This window comes from Chenopodium album, chromosome 11 (assembly GCF_948465745.1).
Source record: "Chenopodium album chromosome 11, dcCheAlbu1.1, whole genome shotgun sequence".
NCBI lineage: Eukaryota > Viridiplantae > Streptophyta > Magnoliopsida > Caryophyllales > Amaranthaceae > Chenopodium > Chenopodium album.
In genome coordinates this window covers 17,057,351-17,073,573 of record NC_137844.1, presented here as the reverse complement: position 1 = coordinate 17,073,573, position 16,223 = coordinate 17,057,351, and the positions used below count along the sequence as shown (strand labels likewise).

General features: G+C 34.3%; 2 protein-coding genes across 4 annotated transcripts; both read right to left on the bottom strand.

Annotated features, from left to right (window-relative positions):
• Window positions 1-868: 868 nt before the first annotated feature.
• LOC145567457 (uncharacterized) lies at window positions 869-7,287 on the bottom strand. The gene is made up of 6 exons (XM_081626734.1): window positions 7,148-7,287; window positions 5,585-5,775; window positions 5,415-5,507; window positions 5,213-5,326; window positions 4,684-5,128; window positions 869-1,001 (listed from the first exon to the last, which is right to left on the bottom strand). Exons 2-5 carry the CDS (start codon window positions 5,639-5,641, stop codon window positions 4,733-4,735), a joined length of 660 nt encoding a protein of 219 aa, XP_081482860.1. The 5' UTR covers window positions 5,642-5,775; window positions 7,148-7,287; the 3' UTR covers window positions 869-1,001; window positions 4,684-4,732.
• Window positions 7,288-8,761: 1,474 nt separating this feature from the next.
• On the bottom strand, window positions 8,762-14,547 carry LOC145567456 (uncharacterized). Of its 3 annotated transcripts, XM_081626731.1 has the most exons (4): window positions 10,329-12,927; window positions 10,035-10,246; window positions 9,801-9,855; window positions 8,762-9,680 (listed from the first exon to the last, which is right to left on the bottom strand). In XM_081626731.1, exon 1 carries the CDS (start codon window positions 11,707-11,709, stop codon window positions 10,333-10,335), a length of 1,377 nt encoding a protein of 458 aa, XP_081482857.1. In that variant the 5' UTR covers window positions 11,710-12,927; the 3' UTR covers window positions 8,762-9,680; window positions 9,801-9,855; window positions 10,035-10,246; window positions 10,329-10,332. The 3 variants fall into 3 exon arrangements, with proteins under 3 accessions (XP_081482857.1, XP_081482858.1, XP_081482859.1); XM_081626732.1 differs by lacking the exons at window positions 10,035-10,246; window positions 10,329-12,927 and adding an exon at window positions 14,313-14,547; XM_081626733.1 differs by lacking the exons at window positions 9,801-9,855; window positions 10,035-10,246; window positions 10,329-12,927 and adding an exon at window positions 14,313-14,547.
• Between the last annotated feature and the right edge of the window lie 1,676 nt (window positions 14,548-16,223).

Sequence of the window (16,223 nt, the reverse complement as noted above, 5' to 3'; positions counted from 1 at the left end):
GCGTGGAAAGTCTAGTGATGTGGATGTTTTTTATTAAAATATATCTCTTTCTGTTTTCAAAAATATTCCTTTTCTTACTCTATTTATGAAAATAGCCAGTCCAATTTAGTTTGGTCCATTATAAAGGTCCAATAATAGTGTAGTTGGATTGGGCTCGAAAAGAGCTTTCCAACGATATATTATAAGCCCAATTCCGATGAATAATGAGGAAGTTATGGCCAAAATACTAAATTGGGCGCACTACAACAAATTGACCTTTGTGCTACGGGAAAAATTGTGGCACAAGTTTAAAATTCCCGTGGCTATGCATTTTAGCCACGAGAATTTAAAATTTACTCCCGAGGCACAAGAGGTCGTGGCAAGAAATTTGCCACGGGAAAAAGGATGTCAAGGCAAATTTTGAATTTTATGCCATGGGTATTCACGTGGCAAACAAATTATTTTGCCACAAATACTAACGAGGCTAACAACCAATTTGCCACAAATTATAACGTGGCTAATAAACTTGGTAGTCACAAATATTACCGTTGCTAAAATGTTTGTTTGCCACAAATACTACCGTGGCAAATAATATCCACTGCCACAAATACTATCGTGGTTAAACAAGTTGATTGTCACGAATTTTTACCGTGGCTACCAAATTTACTATCGATGATCTTTGTCTTGGGCTCGTTGCTTGATCAGCACGTGGCTTAAGGTTTTAATTGACATTTTTCTATCAAATAAGTCACATTTGGTATTTTTTTTAGACAAAAATATAAATTTCATAACACATAATAAATTTGGAGAAACAAAATATCAAATTGATGTTCAATATTCATACAAACAAAAATACTTGAAATTAGTATGATTCATCACTATTCACATACACACACGAAAAAGAGGAATAAAAAAGTCGTTCCCTAGAACCTTCTGCTAAAGAAAAATAAATTTACTACATTATAGGTAATTTGATAAAAATACATAGTAGTAAATCTTGTGCTTTGCATTCTCCTGTTTACCTACAAGAATAAAAAAAACAAAAAGAATTAGTTATAAAAGTCATTATAAAAGCCTAATAAACTATAGATTATAAACAATTTAACCAACACGTGAAAGAAACCTCTATGCTTTCCTTGCAGCTTTCTTTAGAAGTTGATTATATACTTCTATATATGTTTTTTTTACGCATAAAGGACCGATATATTATTGTAATGATTCAGGGTACAAGAAATAAGCAGGGTAATGTTATTGGCCCAACTATTTTATGTGATGTCACTGCAAACAAGGTACATATATTAGCACTTTTATCGGCCCAACAAGATCACATCACCGAAGACAGTCATAATAGAGTGTGCATTTGTATAGGTGCAAGCCGTGCAACCAAAAAAACTGTTGGCATATTCTTTATTTACCCTAAAAACGTTCTACTTCAACCAACCCATTCTTGGGTTCACAAGAAACTGACAAGTCTTGTTTCCAAAGCTTTCATTTTGAGAAAAGTGCTCTACTTAAGGAGTTAAAAAAGGGGGAAAGGGTTTACTCAACCCAATTTTTGGTGGCCAAGAAACAAAAAGACTACTAATGGAAACCCATCACCAGTTGGTTAACTATTGGAGAACATCATAATTAAGTTTCAATTACGGCTTCACCTCTTCAGTTTTTAAATTCCTGCATCACTATGCCTGCACCCCTAAAAACAACACTATATCTGCAACCCACCAGCACAGCCAAGATATATAAAAGATACTCCATACATTCCTAATAAATACTTCGTATTTGATAAAATTTCATTTTTAAGATATTTAATAGATTATTATAGCTAACCCCCCTATTTGAAGTTTACTTCCCAATCATGCCAAAGATTAATCTTTGCTTATTTGCTTCAAGTTCTCAGTTAATGTATACATCAGGTATAATATGAAATTTGATCAAATATGTAAAATCCATGCCACGAAACCATTCTTCTGTCACAATGCAGATACTACTGTTCCAAACTGCATTAGCTCAAGCACAACTCAAATTCTTCCAATAGTGATAGCTTACCTAAAGGGTAAAACCCCCCTTTTTTTAGGATGTTGCTTTCATTATACCTAAGGTAGCAGCTATATTTAAACCATATGCAACATAAGAAGACTATTTTCATCTTCTAAAATCCCACCACAATTGTACTAATTCTTCTACAAAAAATTTCATCTCACAAGACTAAATCTACCATTTCCATATACTACTTCTTACCCCCTTTTACCCAATCAATGACCATCAAAAATGATTGCAAATTTCAACAACAGATAGCAAAATCAACTGGTAAAAAAAATGACAATTCAACAAATTGGGCAAGCAACACCAAATTCCAGCACAAAACCCAAAAAATCAACAACAGGTTGTTGAGTTGTTTGACAGGTCCACAATTAAATAATAATACTTTTTGTATTTGATTTGTATATATCTCAAGATACTACCCTATCAATTAATCTAAAGATCCTCCTTGGCTGTTGTTTCTTTTCTTGCGTTCTGTTTTATTGCTTGTAATATGAATTTCTGTGCTTGAGTGTTGAGTTTCTCACAGTATGTCTGTAGACACCCAAATGTGTCTCCCCAAAACCAAACCCAGTGCTGAATACCTTTTGCGTCGAATGATAATCGAACGAGGTGAAGGTGTGAAAGGTCAGATGTTGCGGTTAGTTTTTATTAAAAATTCTTTCTTTCTGTTTTCGAAAAACAACTCTATTTTATGAAAATAGTCAATCCAGTTTAGTTTGGTCCATGATATGGGTCCAATAATAGTGTAGTTGGATGGGGCTTGCAAAGACCTTTCCAACGATATATTATAAGCCCAATTCCGATGAATAATGAGGAAGTTATGGCCAAAATACAAAACTGGGTCCGGTTTGATATTTACATGTGGCCCAATGATCTAGGGGAGGGCCCAATGTTAATTATTATTCCTAAAGTTATTAGAATTAATTACGGTCTTCTAGAATTCTCTAGAAGGTTCTTTTAAATCCTAATAGAATTAGAATTAATAATTAGATATTTTGATAAGTTTTACTTGAAATAAAATATTATTTTATGAAAAATACGATTTCAGTTTTCATACGGACTTTACGAGTCAATTTTGATTGATAAGTGGACTCCGTGTTTGAAAGCGCGTAGGAATCCAGGCTATCGCCAAACGACAGGCCTGTCGCCACGCGACAAGGTCGGTTTTGCAGCGACAGAGTGGAGTTTTATTCCTTATCAAATTCTACCTATTTCCGGACTGTTTTCTTATAAATAGGGTCCTGAACCTCCGTTTTTATTCATCTACAATCCACAATCAATCATCAATTCTCATCTACAATCTACAACAATCATCTTTCTCTCTCTAAAGCTAGAAGCTTTCCTTCTCTCTATTCTTTTTCTTAACCTTCCCTCTAACACAATTCCTCATACATTAGCACTAGACACACCTAGCCAAGTTCGAAGTTGTCTTCGCCCTAGACGTGAAAGGTTATAATTTCCGAGGGTTTGGTCCCAAATCTCTCTTTCAATTATTTAATTTAATTGTTTGTTTTATACTTTTCCTTGAAGTTACTAACGTGTGTATTTTGTTATTAGAAAGAAATACGAGGCATCGAAATAAGTACTTTAATTGTTTAATTGGTCTTATGATATAGAAATCATGTTAAGATTGTTATTTTGGTTAGTAGTATCATGTTAGGATGCTTACCTTAGTATGATATTTAGGGTGATTTGCTTATATCCATTATGATTTCTAGGATGCTTCCTATTTTCTTTCCTAATAGTATGTTAGTATCATGTTAGGGCTAAAGCTTTGATTTTTATTGTTTAATGACATGTTAGGGTTTGTTATTAATCTTGTTAGTATCATGCCTAGGATCTTGCTATTATTATGTTTTATTTTTAATATGATTATTTTAATTATGATGATTATTATTATGTTGCTTGATATTGATTATTACTGTTATTGCTTGATCACGCCTTTTATGCATGTTTAAAGGGAATTTGTACTTGTAATCACGCTTAATAAGATAATTAATAATCTTGTTTAGGGATAATATGGTTATAATTCAAGTGATCGCCAATAATAGTTTTGGTTGTGCATTAAATTCAAACAACATAGATTAAACAGGTTTAGGGTAAACCTATTGATTGCATGTTAGTCAGAAAGTGCACATGAATACTAGAAGAATGAAGTAGAGGCTTATTTTTAGGGCAGGTTCAATCTCTTTTAGGTTGGATTTGTACCTTCATCCCCGAACCCTATTGGGTTCAAGACCTTTTGGAGTTGACGATCTCATGGATCGTTAAGGGGTGTAACCTTCACCCCGGTGAACGGTTTACAAGTTCCTAAAACTTGTTGGCGACTCTTTTGCTCTAACTTCCTTCCCTTTGGACGCCACCATACTTAAGTGTATGATCACAGTAGGGTTCAAGCTTAGGGGTAATGCTTGAAATATTCCCTACAATGTCAAAGTCACGACTTTTGAGCTTTATCTTGTTACTTTATAAAATTTATCATTTTGATTTTATCACAAACACAACAATTCAGAATTACCTGAATACATTGCTCATTATTATGTCAAGGTTAGACAACAGATTTTTGTCTAAGTTAATTATAGCAAGAAAGACCAACTCTCAAATCAAAGCAAATTACAGATAAAGGGAGAGAAACAGTAATTTAGAGAGATCAAGTTGTACTTCATTCGAATGGATCTTCACTTCCTGAATCATCATTATTCAAAGAATCTCAAGCTCCAAGAAAATCCAGAAGTTGACTAAATTTCTTCTCCCAAACTGCATTGTTCTCTGCAATTTTTTTGTCCACGTCATTCCTAACGGCTTCAGCTTCTTTTTTGGCTTGCACAGCTTCTATTTTAGCTTGTTCTGCTTCTGCTCTAGCATTTTCAGCATCTTTTCTTGCTTCTTCAACTGCTTGATTTGCTTGCTTTTTAACTTCATTCACCTCTTTAGAAAGATCTAATCTAGAAGGCTTTACTTTGAAATGTTGTGTAGTGCTTCTACCAGGTCCATAAGCTTTCAAGTATCCATGTGTATCTTTGCCAAGCACATCTCGAGTGATTTGCTCATCCGTTTTCTCATTGAGACCTTGATCTCTTTGCTCCTTCAGTTTGTTTATCTCATTCTATACATCCAGAAAGTTGTCAAGTCAGAAGCTAAGATTTAAAAAATGTTATATGAAATCAACAATTCATAACTTACTACTTACTACTGCAAGGGTGTTATTTTCTAAAGTTGTTGCATTCACAGATTTCTGAGACTTTCTTTTACGAGATGCAAGTAGTAGATCAACTCGAGAACACTTCCCACCATTCTTCTTCCTCTACATCGCAGAGATTTTAAATTCATATTATACTCATTAAATGTACTCTATCATGTATCAATAATAAGTAATGCATTTATTTACGTACAATTTCTTGTGTAGTGCGACCGAAGCTTTTAGTACCATTGTAGTGAGGCATCTTTTGATGAGCCCTACTTTCACTTGCTTTTTTGCTCTTCTCCTACAATAATAAGAATTTAAACATTTACATATGTAATTTATGTAAAAATAAATATATGTAGTATCGGAGTATATTACCATAACTGGGTCACTACTCCAATAGTCGACCAAGAACTTCCATTCAACTTTAGTCATGTGACTTGGCTTATTTTTGACACGTTCTTCTTTTGTGTTTAGCTTACTAAAGTACTCCCTTTTCAATTTATACGCTGTGCGTGTTTCAGGACACACTCCCTCCTTTGTTCAGGGTCATCAAATGACCACTTCTTCTGAAATATACAAAAAATAAGTTCATTAATACCTCTAAAGCTTAACTATATTTATTATCATAATCGTAGGGCCAGGTTTTTATAAAAATATAATGAATAATGGTATTTTCCCACATGAACAAAGCAGTTCAGAAAAGAGAAAAATGACCAAAATCATACTTTTTTTCTAATACAATCTTGACAAGCTATTTGTAAATACTCTTTTATGCCCATTAATAATGTTTGAAAAGCCTATCTTTGACCTGATACTTGTAACTAGCCTTGATTATGTCAGTTACTAAGCTAATTTATTTATAACTTGCACTAATTATACCAATTACTAATATCCTTGTGGTAACTTACGTAATTTAAGCCAGTTACTAATGAGGTTTTTTCTACTAATACTTCAATACCATAGAAAAAATTATATAATCTGTACTTATCTTTAACTACCAGGATTTAATTCATCATTTAACCTACTTAGTAGTGGATTACAGTGAGAGCCGAGAGCCTAATGAACCCAAAGAACAGATCCCCTCCCTTCCCTTTCCCTGCTCACTACTCCCCACCCTGCACACTGATCCCCTCCATCCCTTCCCCTTCCCTGCTCACTTCTCCCCGACCTTCCCCTTGCCCAGCACACTGCCCCTTCCCCAGCTAGCACATTGTTCCCCTCCCTGCCCCCTTCCCTGCACACTGCTTCCCTTCGTGCTCCTTGCCTACACACAATGCCCTCCCCTAGCTTCACAACTTTCCTCCTCCATTTTACCACATCAGACACTGAATCAATCTAGAAAAAGCTTTCTAAAAATCTCCATCCAACAGACATCAGATACCATAGTGAGTCAAACTAATACATAATCAAACACAACAGTAATTATGAATTATGCCACCAAAAAAAGTAATTAGCAGCGCATGCAAAATTACTACCAGAAAATCGAACAATTATACACAAAAAATATAATCAGAGTAATTGCTTTTTAATAAATTGAACTAATTAACTGACATTCTAATGCTTACTTATTTAGTAAGAGAAATAAAAAAAACCTCATGAACATGTGTATTATGATACGATATTCTGGATGCATGCCCACAAATGGTCTAAGACTTCAGATGTATACTCATGCCGACCTTTGACTTGTATTGGACAAACAGATTTATTACGAACTTGTTGACCCAAGAAGAAAGAAAATAATGAGGCATTGTCACCAATGGCAACACCATCCTCATCAAACTCCACATTTAGTTTTTCACCAGGAGGTAATAGGGTAAGCTTTCTGCAATAAACTGTCCCTCTTTTTTTTCCAACTTTACCTAGATCATGCAAAAGCTCAGTAGGCATAGAATTGGATATCTATTGTGCATCATATATGTATAAAGGGATAAATAATACCTATGGAAATGTCAAGTTCCTCTTCCTCTGCTACATTCATGAGTGTGTCACCGTTCAATGGTTCACTATACGAACACGCATCTTCACGTTCAAGGTCTTGACCAATCTGTAATTGCAAATCATGGCATCCCTCTGTGTTACTATTATCCCTTGTCTCTCCAGTTTCATCATTTTCTGTGCATATGGATGCGGGGAAAAAAAAAATCGGTCATACAATTTGATTGCACTTAAACAACACAAAAGCACGACCATCATCATTAACATGAGTCCTATTTCTGAAAGTAGAAAGGAACTTTTGTAGAGTGTATGTTCCTTATTAACTCCATTTGTTCAATATGAGAGTTAAAGCAAAGATAGCATATAAGACAACAACTTATGAGCTTTTATTATAAACTGTGATTGCAATTGGTCTCTTATTAACTCCATTTGTTCAAATGAAAGTTGAAGTGAAGATAAATGCCATAGAGGAAGAGAAAAACAACTTACATGCCAAGTTTAAGGTGTTGATTTAGTTTTTGTACACATACATCTATTTATGGCAATATTTGTCTAAATGTGTTTGACCCCCTGTACCCCCATCCTGCCTCCTGCCTCCCTATCCCTATCCCTACCCTCTCCCTTTACAATCCCTCTCCCATCTCTTATGCCCCCTCCCTGCACTGCATCCCTCATTTACAACCCATTTCCCAACCCCTAAACCTACCCCTACCTCTCTGCCCCTACCGATCCCCTAAACCCCTGCCTGCACTTTCCCCCACTTCCCTGCACCCCCTGCCTACACAACTACACTTATCCCTTGCACCCCCTCCTTGCACATGTACCCCTCTATGCATGCCCCCTACCTGTACTACACCCTCCTAGCATGCTACGAAACATCACTCTATATATTTACAACACATTGCCCTCCCTAATAAAAGCTACACAAATAAAAAATTAAAAAGATTAAAGTATACAGACACCTTTTTCTAAAATGTCCATGGCCATAGCTTCTTTTGTTCTCTTGTTCGTCTTTAGAAACTTCGCCACTGACATTGGTGGAATGAAATTGCTTTTTTTGTTCCCTGCTCTCAGCTTTCTTATGTTTGCCTGATACAAAATAACAAACAAATTACAAGAACTATTGACATGAATGGAAAGACTACTTAAATCATTGTACGCCCAACATACCTTTTTTGTAACTCTAATTTCAGGAACATTTTCAAGTTCTTGCATCTCAAGCTCATCATTACAGGGAACATATTCATCATCTTCCTTGCTAGATTTGGTTTTTTCTTTTCTTTTCTTCTTTTTGGAACTTTCAACCAAACTTGTCAAAGAGGAAGCAATTTGTTTTACGCCCAACAAATTGAGCCTTTTTTGTCGGCTTCGATTGTAAGCAACCTCTTTTTTTCGTAATCATTCATCTGTATTTACATAAACAATAAAAATCAGAAATCGCCAACAAATACAAGTAGTAGTAAGGCCTAAACTATTCTACTGCCAGCCACGCATCCATGTGGTAGAGATGCTGCCAGCTACTGTATAGTTGCTGTAAAGATGCTGCCAAAACTACAAAAGTGTTATAAGCTACTGCAAAGCTATTCTTAGTCAATTAAAGCCATTTATCAGTCACGATTTACAAAAACAAAGGCATTCTTACTTATATTTATTCAAAAAAATAATAAAGAAGCAAACATAAGAATAAAAGTTAATTCAGAATCCTTAACTATATGTATTAATACGTGCAATTCCTATTTAAAAAATACAAAAAAAAAATTAAATCAAGCAAGATCAATATCATCATCATCACTCTCTTGGTCAGTCTCACAATCATCCTCATCATCCTCTAGTAAATCGTCATCATGAAACTGTTCATATTCATCAACACTGAAATCTTTGGGCTGATTTTCCTCGGTGGCATCTATGAAGATTTCGCCCACATCGTCTCTTGTATCAACAGGTGGATCATGAGTCTCCTCCAAATTAGTTGTGCTAAAGACATGAGCGCCTTCATCGATATTGGGTTGTAGTTGTTGTAATGCATCCTCATCACTTTCAATCACTTCCTTTTCTTGAACATTGTAGTGATGCCTTGGATGGGTCTTCACAATAACAAGCCAATCAGGGTCAAGTCCGTCACCAACATAGAATACTTGTTGAGCTTGAGACATGAGCACAAAGGCTTCTTTGGTATGCAAGGAACAATGACTATTGACACTCAAATTGCCATGTTTGTCAACCTTAACACCTCTTCCAACCCAATGAACATCCCACCAATCACAACGAAACAACACCACACGTTTTCCATCCACATATTGTATCTCAAGTATATCAGTGAAAATCCCATAGTAATATTTTTCTGTATTCCCAACAATGCCCTTGACCATAACACCACTATTTTGATGTACCCTTTTCATTTCAATATCCCTTGTGTGAAATCTAAATCCATTTGCATGAATCCCATAAAACATAACACACCTTTTAAAGGACCTAAAGCCAAAGTTTTCAAATCTTTCTCCACTTGATCATTGCCTTCATTAGGCAGATCCATAACCTAAATATGAAAAATAAAAAAGATAAAAAAAAAAAAAAAAAAAAAAAAAAAAAAAAAAATGAGACTAACATGAACTGATAATAAAAAAAAAATAAAGGTACTTTTGATTATATAAAATACCCGATCACGAAACCAATCCACTAAATTTTTGTCAGATGTTCTCTCTTCATATTCACTGAATTCAAATAAATATATATTATACGATATTCATGAGAAAGTATATTTAGTAGTTTATTAAAAATAAAAGTAAGATCTGATACTCTAAATAAGGTTGTGCTTCATCACAATTCTTAAGTACATATTCTCGAACTTTAGCTAACTCTTCTTCATTGAGAGACCTACTTTTAGCCTTACCCAAAGGAATACCCGATGATGCAAAAATCGATAGACCTTTGTAGTCATTATTTCCCGCATCATCATTCCTCTCGGGTTGATTAACTTTGGTCTCAATTTCATGCAAGTACTTTGAACAAAAGTACATGCACTCCTCAATGATGTAACCTTCTGCGATGGAACCATCTGGCCTACTCTTATTTCGAACATAACATTTAAACCTACGTAGGAGCCTACAAAATAATAAATATTTAAAAATATGTTGAAATAGTTAAATAAAGAAACATAACAAAAAAATTCATATATAAGGAATACCTTTCTATTGGATACATCCAACGATATTGTACAGGTCCACCAATTTTGCTTCTGTAGCTAGATGGACACATAAGTGAACCATGATAGTGAAAAAAGATGGAAGAAAAATCTTCTCCATTTCACACAAAGTGAGCATAATTTCATGTTCAAGATTTTCTAAATCTTTCACTTTTAATGTTTTAGAGCACAAGTCCTTGAAAAATGTACTCAACTTCACTACCACATCATACACTTTGGGTAAGGATACCCCATGAATAGCAAGTGGCAATAATTGTTCCATAAGCACATGGCAATCATGAGTTTGAAGACCATATATTTTACGCTTGTCAAGGTTTATGCATTTTGAAATGTTAGAAGAATATCCATCAGGAACCTTTAAAGTCTCTAAAAACTTGCACACCTTTTCTTTATGTGCCTTAGACAAGGTGTAAAGTGCTGGAGGAATATGCCACTTTCCATTTTTTAATACGGGAGCTAGATGTTTCATAACCTTCAAATACTTTAGATCATGTCTAGCCTTTAAATTATCTTTTGACTTCCCATCAATATCCAGCAAAGTACCAAGAATATTATCAAGTACATTTTTTTCAATATGCATGACATCAAGATTGTGTCGAAGCAAAAGGGTACTCCAATAAGGCAATTCAAAAAAAATACTTTTCTTCTTCCAATTATCATCTCTCTTTGGCAATTTCATTGTTTTTCCTAATTTCATGTTTTCAAGATCTCTAAGTTGCTCTAAAATCTCATTCGAAGATAAATGTTTAGGAGGACCTCTTATTTCTACTTTTCCATTAAAAGATTTGTTATCTCTCCATTTATGATCTGTAGGAAGAAATCGACGATTATCCATGTAACAACATTTTCCCTGATTTGGTAGTCCAGCAGAGCTAGTTTCCTTTATACAATATAGACATGCTTTATAGCCTTTGGTAGACCACCCAGATAAGTTAGCGTATGCTGGAAAATCATTTATGGTCCATAATAATGCAGCACGCATTTGAAAGTGCGCATCCTTTGAAGCATCATAAATCTTGGCTCCAGTTTCCCACAATTCTTTTAACTCCTCAATTAATGGTTGCAAGTATATATCAATGTTATTTCCAGCTCCACTTTTCCCTGGAATTAACAAAGATAGTATTGTGTAAGGTTGTTTCATACACATCCATGGAGGATGATTGTACACAACAAGAACTACTGGCCATATACTATAGTCACTTCTAAGCCCGCCAAATGGATTGAATCCATCCCTTGCTAAACCCAGCCTTACATTACATATCTCTGCAGAAAAAGAAGGATGTTCTTTATCAAAATGCTTCCAAGCTTGACTGTCTACCGGGTGTTTAAGGACTCCATCATCTTCGCGTTTATCAAATGCCATCTCATCTCACTTGCTGTTTTAGATGACATAAACAACCTTTGCAACCTTGGAATTAGTGGGAAATAGCGTAGTACTTTTGGAGAAGCTCTATTGCGCTTAGTATCACATATGGAACACTTTTCAAGGTTAGCATTTTCTTTTCAAAATAACATACAATCATTTTCACATGCTTCTATTTTCTTATAGTCGAAACCAAGATCAGTAATCATCTTACGTGCTTCATAATAATTTGAAGGCAAATCAGCACCTTCGGGCAAAGCATTCTTGAACAATTGAAGTATATTAATAAAAGCTTTGTTAGTCATGTCATCCATACATTTGATTTGGAATAGCTTTAGAATGAATGACAATTTAGAGAATTTGTCACAACCAGGGTATAAAGTTTGTTGAGCATCTCTCATCAAATTTTCAAACATGTTTGGCTCATTTGTATGCTTAGTATATCTAGGATAATCAAACTCTCCTCATCGCACATGTCATCTATCTCATCATTTGAGACTCCAGGATTAAACCTATCATGGATCATCCTTAGTATATCATCATTAGCACTTTCTCCCAAATCATTTCTACTTTTTTTTTTTGTGGGGGTTTGTATTCTCCATGATAGATCCAGCGAACATACCCTTGCACAATTCCATTCACCAACAAGTCACTATATATTTCATCCCTTGTTTTATGTTGAACATTGTTGCAACGATTACAAGGGCAAGGTACCTTCTTATCCTCCTCTCCTATATCACTATTTGATGCTAAGTCACAAAAAGCAAACTCAAGAAATGAATGAACTCCTTTTATGTATAAGTTATCTATCCTATTAGCACACCTCATCCACTCTAACCTCTCTTGAACATCCAAAGTATCCATGTGTAAAGAAGGGCTATAAATACATAAAAAGTTCAAAAAAAAAAATGAATTAAGTTGTGCTCTAACTTGAAAGGAAAACAATATAGAAAAATTCCTTATAAGCAAATACTCAACAATTACTTCTTTGAAGTAATAATCAACATGTTCCTTCCGTAAAGTAATAATCAACATGTTCATTTAATGGTTGCTTCCTCCCCGAGTGTACACCTTCGCTTCCCCTGCCTACAAACCTACCCCCTCCCCTTGTTGCACAACTTCCCTCCCCCAGCCTACACAATTCTCCCTTGCTTGCACACTGAACTCATCCCACTCATCCCCTACCTACACACTGAACTCATCACCTCTCTGCCCCCTTCCCGCACACACTAATCCCCTCTCTTTCCGCCCCCTTTCCTGCACACTATACCCCCTCCCCTTGTTGCACAACTTCCCTCCTCCAGCCTACACAATTCTTCCTTGCTTGCACACTGAACTCATCCCACTCATCCCCTACCTGCACACTGAACTCATCACCTCTCTGCCCCCTTCCCGCACACACTTATCCCCTCTCTTTCCGCCCCCTTTCCTGCACACTATACTATCTAGTGAAATATCCTCTCTGTCTTACATTATACTATTTTATAAGTAACTTGCATTAGTGAGCTTATGTCAGTTTATGTTGCAATAGATTTGTACTTAGAGCTAGTATTATCCCGTAGTAGTTCAAGATTAAGCTTTTGTTCTAATTTTTGTGGGTTTGGTTTGATAAATAGTCTTACTTATCTAAGTGGACCTGACATTATTTAAATCATCATTTACTTTTGTTTTGTTGGACTATTGGTTTTGTTATTATGTGACTCTGTGTATCTTTCGTTTTCTATGGCTTACCCCACTTCATATATGATCCCCCACTAAATATGAATGACTTTAATTAGGGAAGCCAAAATAATTGCAAATGTACTATTTCTTACATTCTACTATTTTATATACTTCATGCATTATTACTCCGTAGTTTGTTTCTTAAACTTTCATATTGCAGTAAAGTTATAGTAAGAGTTGGTATCTATTATTTTAAGAGTTATAAGTTATCATTTTTCAATTCAATCATTTGATGGGAATAGAAAGAGAGTCTAGAAGTAAATGGTGATCTGTTAATTGTTTCTTCAGTCTTCAGTTGTTGGATATTCGGACAACGCTATATGAATTTTCCCTACTAGTGCTCCCTGCACACTGCCCCCTTGCCCTAACTACATACCTTCCCCCTCCCTTGCACACACACTTGGCAAAGAGCTTTTTCAAAGAGTAAATTGAAGAGTTGAATTGCACATATTTGATAATCTATTAACATTGAGTCATATAATCATATTCACGGAAAATTGTTATAATTGATTTTTTAGCCCAAAAAAACTGAATAGCAGCACATGCAAACAAATTATCAGAAGATTGAACAGATTATACAAAAAAAAAAACAAAAAAAAAAAAAAGGTATAATCAAAGAAATTACTTTTTACAAAAAAAATCGAATTAATTAAATGAAAATAGGAAAGCGAGAGCAAAATCAGTTGAGCCACACCAAATTGAAGCTGAAATTGCAAAAATAAAATCAAAATTCGAGAACAATTCTATTCGAGCATAGGAACTAGAGTCCAAAGTATTTCAATTGCTACCACATAGGTATTGGAAAAAATAAATTAAAATCACCATTGATTCACATAGTAAAACACTACATATGAGAAAACCGAACAAGTTATAGATCTAACCTTGAAATTTTGTCCAAGAATTGATCTTGCGAGGATTAGTCGAATCTTCGAATTAGGGGTAGTTCGAACGGTTTTGATTGTTCAGCAAACAAGTTTTATGATTTCTTTTCTTTCTTTTTTTTTTTTTTTTTTACGGGAGGATTCTAATTTTTGAGGGGAATTTTGTGGTTTTGCTAATTTTTTTAATAAGTTGGCAGCTAATGAAAGGGAATTAAGCGCCTAATCAATTTTGGGATTTGTGTGATGTTTTTGTTTTGGCTAATCAGCTGCCTAATCAGCAAATCAGTAGGTTTTTTTTTTTTATAAAAAAAAAAAAAAAAAAAAAAAAAAAAAAAATCTAACAATCAGTGGTTATACTCTTCTTTTTTTATTTTATTTAAGGAAGGAAACATGATCTTATAATGTAACATATATAAAATATCGTACAAACTAAGCTCAAGTGATACTTTACACAAGTATAACGTATTCGAAATAAATATATATATACTACGATGTATAGCCTTTTTAATCTATACTTTATAATTATAATTTACAATAACTTTAATCATTTGCTCATAGTATTACATTACCATATTCCATCAATGTTTTCGTTGAAAAAAAGAACATCAATTATATTACATTAAGTACCATACTACTCATCAATTCTAATATACTTATATACTTCCTCCGTTTTTCTTTTGTAGTTGACACCGTTTGTCTTTTACACTATTCACACAACACGCTTTAACTCACTTTTGTGGTTTATAGATACGATAAAACATATTCATATGAGATCTTGTTTGAATCGTTTCAGTGTATATTTTATTAATATCCACTTTTTATAATTTTACAATGTTGATAATTAGATATATTAATCGTTAAAAACATGTGTTGGCAAGCGTGGTCATAGAAAGGTGTCATCTAAAAAAACAGAGGAAATATTTATTAAAGGTACTACTACATACAGAGATTTTATAGAAAATTTTATATAATATGTATCTCATGATTAGGGATGTCAGTGGAGCAGGTCAAGTAGAAAACCCGCCCCAGTAGGGCGGGGATGGGTCTCGGTTTGGCGGGTGGTGGGGAGGAGATGGGGATAAAAACCATACCCGTCATGGGTGATGGGACGAGGGTGGATTTTAAGTTGTACCCGCCCCATCCCCACCTCATACCCACATCCATATATCTTTATATAATATGTATCTCATGAGTCATGATTAAAAGTAATTAGTCGTGAATATAATAATTATTTCCTAATATATCGAAATTAGTCAAAGTTTTTTTTTTCCTTGAATGAATGTTACTGGACTTTGGGTTAAATTATGTATGTCCCAAACTATATATTTTGATGTGGCACAAGTGTCAATTTGTTGCAGTGTCACCTAAGACAAGGAGATATAGTATGGTGTTTTTAGTGTCTAATCTGACATGATCTAAACTTTTATTATCTGGTCTAGTCTGATTTAATTTGAATTAATAATTATCAAAACAAAATACACAATTAATGATATTTAGCAATAAGTAAGTGATAATAATTAAAAGTTCTGATCTGGATTTATTAAGGAATAAATAATAATTATCTGAAACAAGTTAAAGAGAACAAGTCTATAAAACCCAATCATTTGTAAGAAAAGTTGAGTAAATATCAAGTACTTTCAATTATAACAATTGATTATTAATAAAAGATTCATAATGTTGATTTCTGACAAGTACACACACTACTATGTTGTTTCCTATATTCGTAGTATATATAATTATTATTGATTAATGGGTCAAAAACTAAAAATGGTTTAGGTGAATAACAAGATTACCACATCATCATGTAATAACTAGATTTGGCAAATTGGGTATTCGGGATGAGTTTGGATCGGGTCAATAACTAAACTGCTTGTGAAATTCCGTGTATTCAAGCACTTAAACATTAGTGTT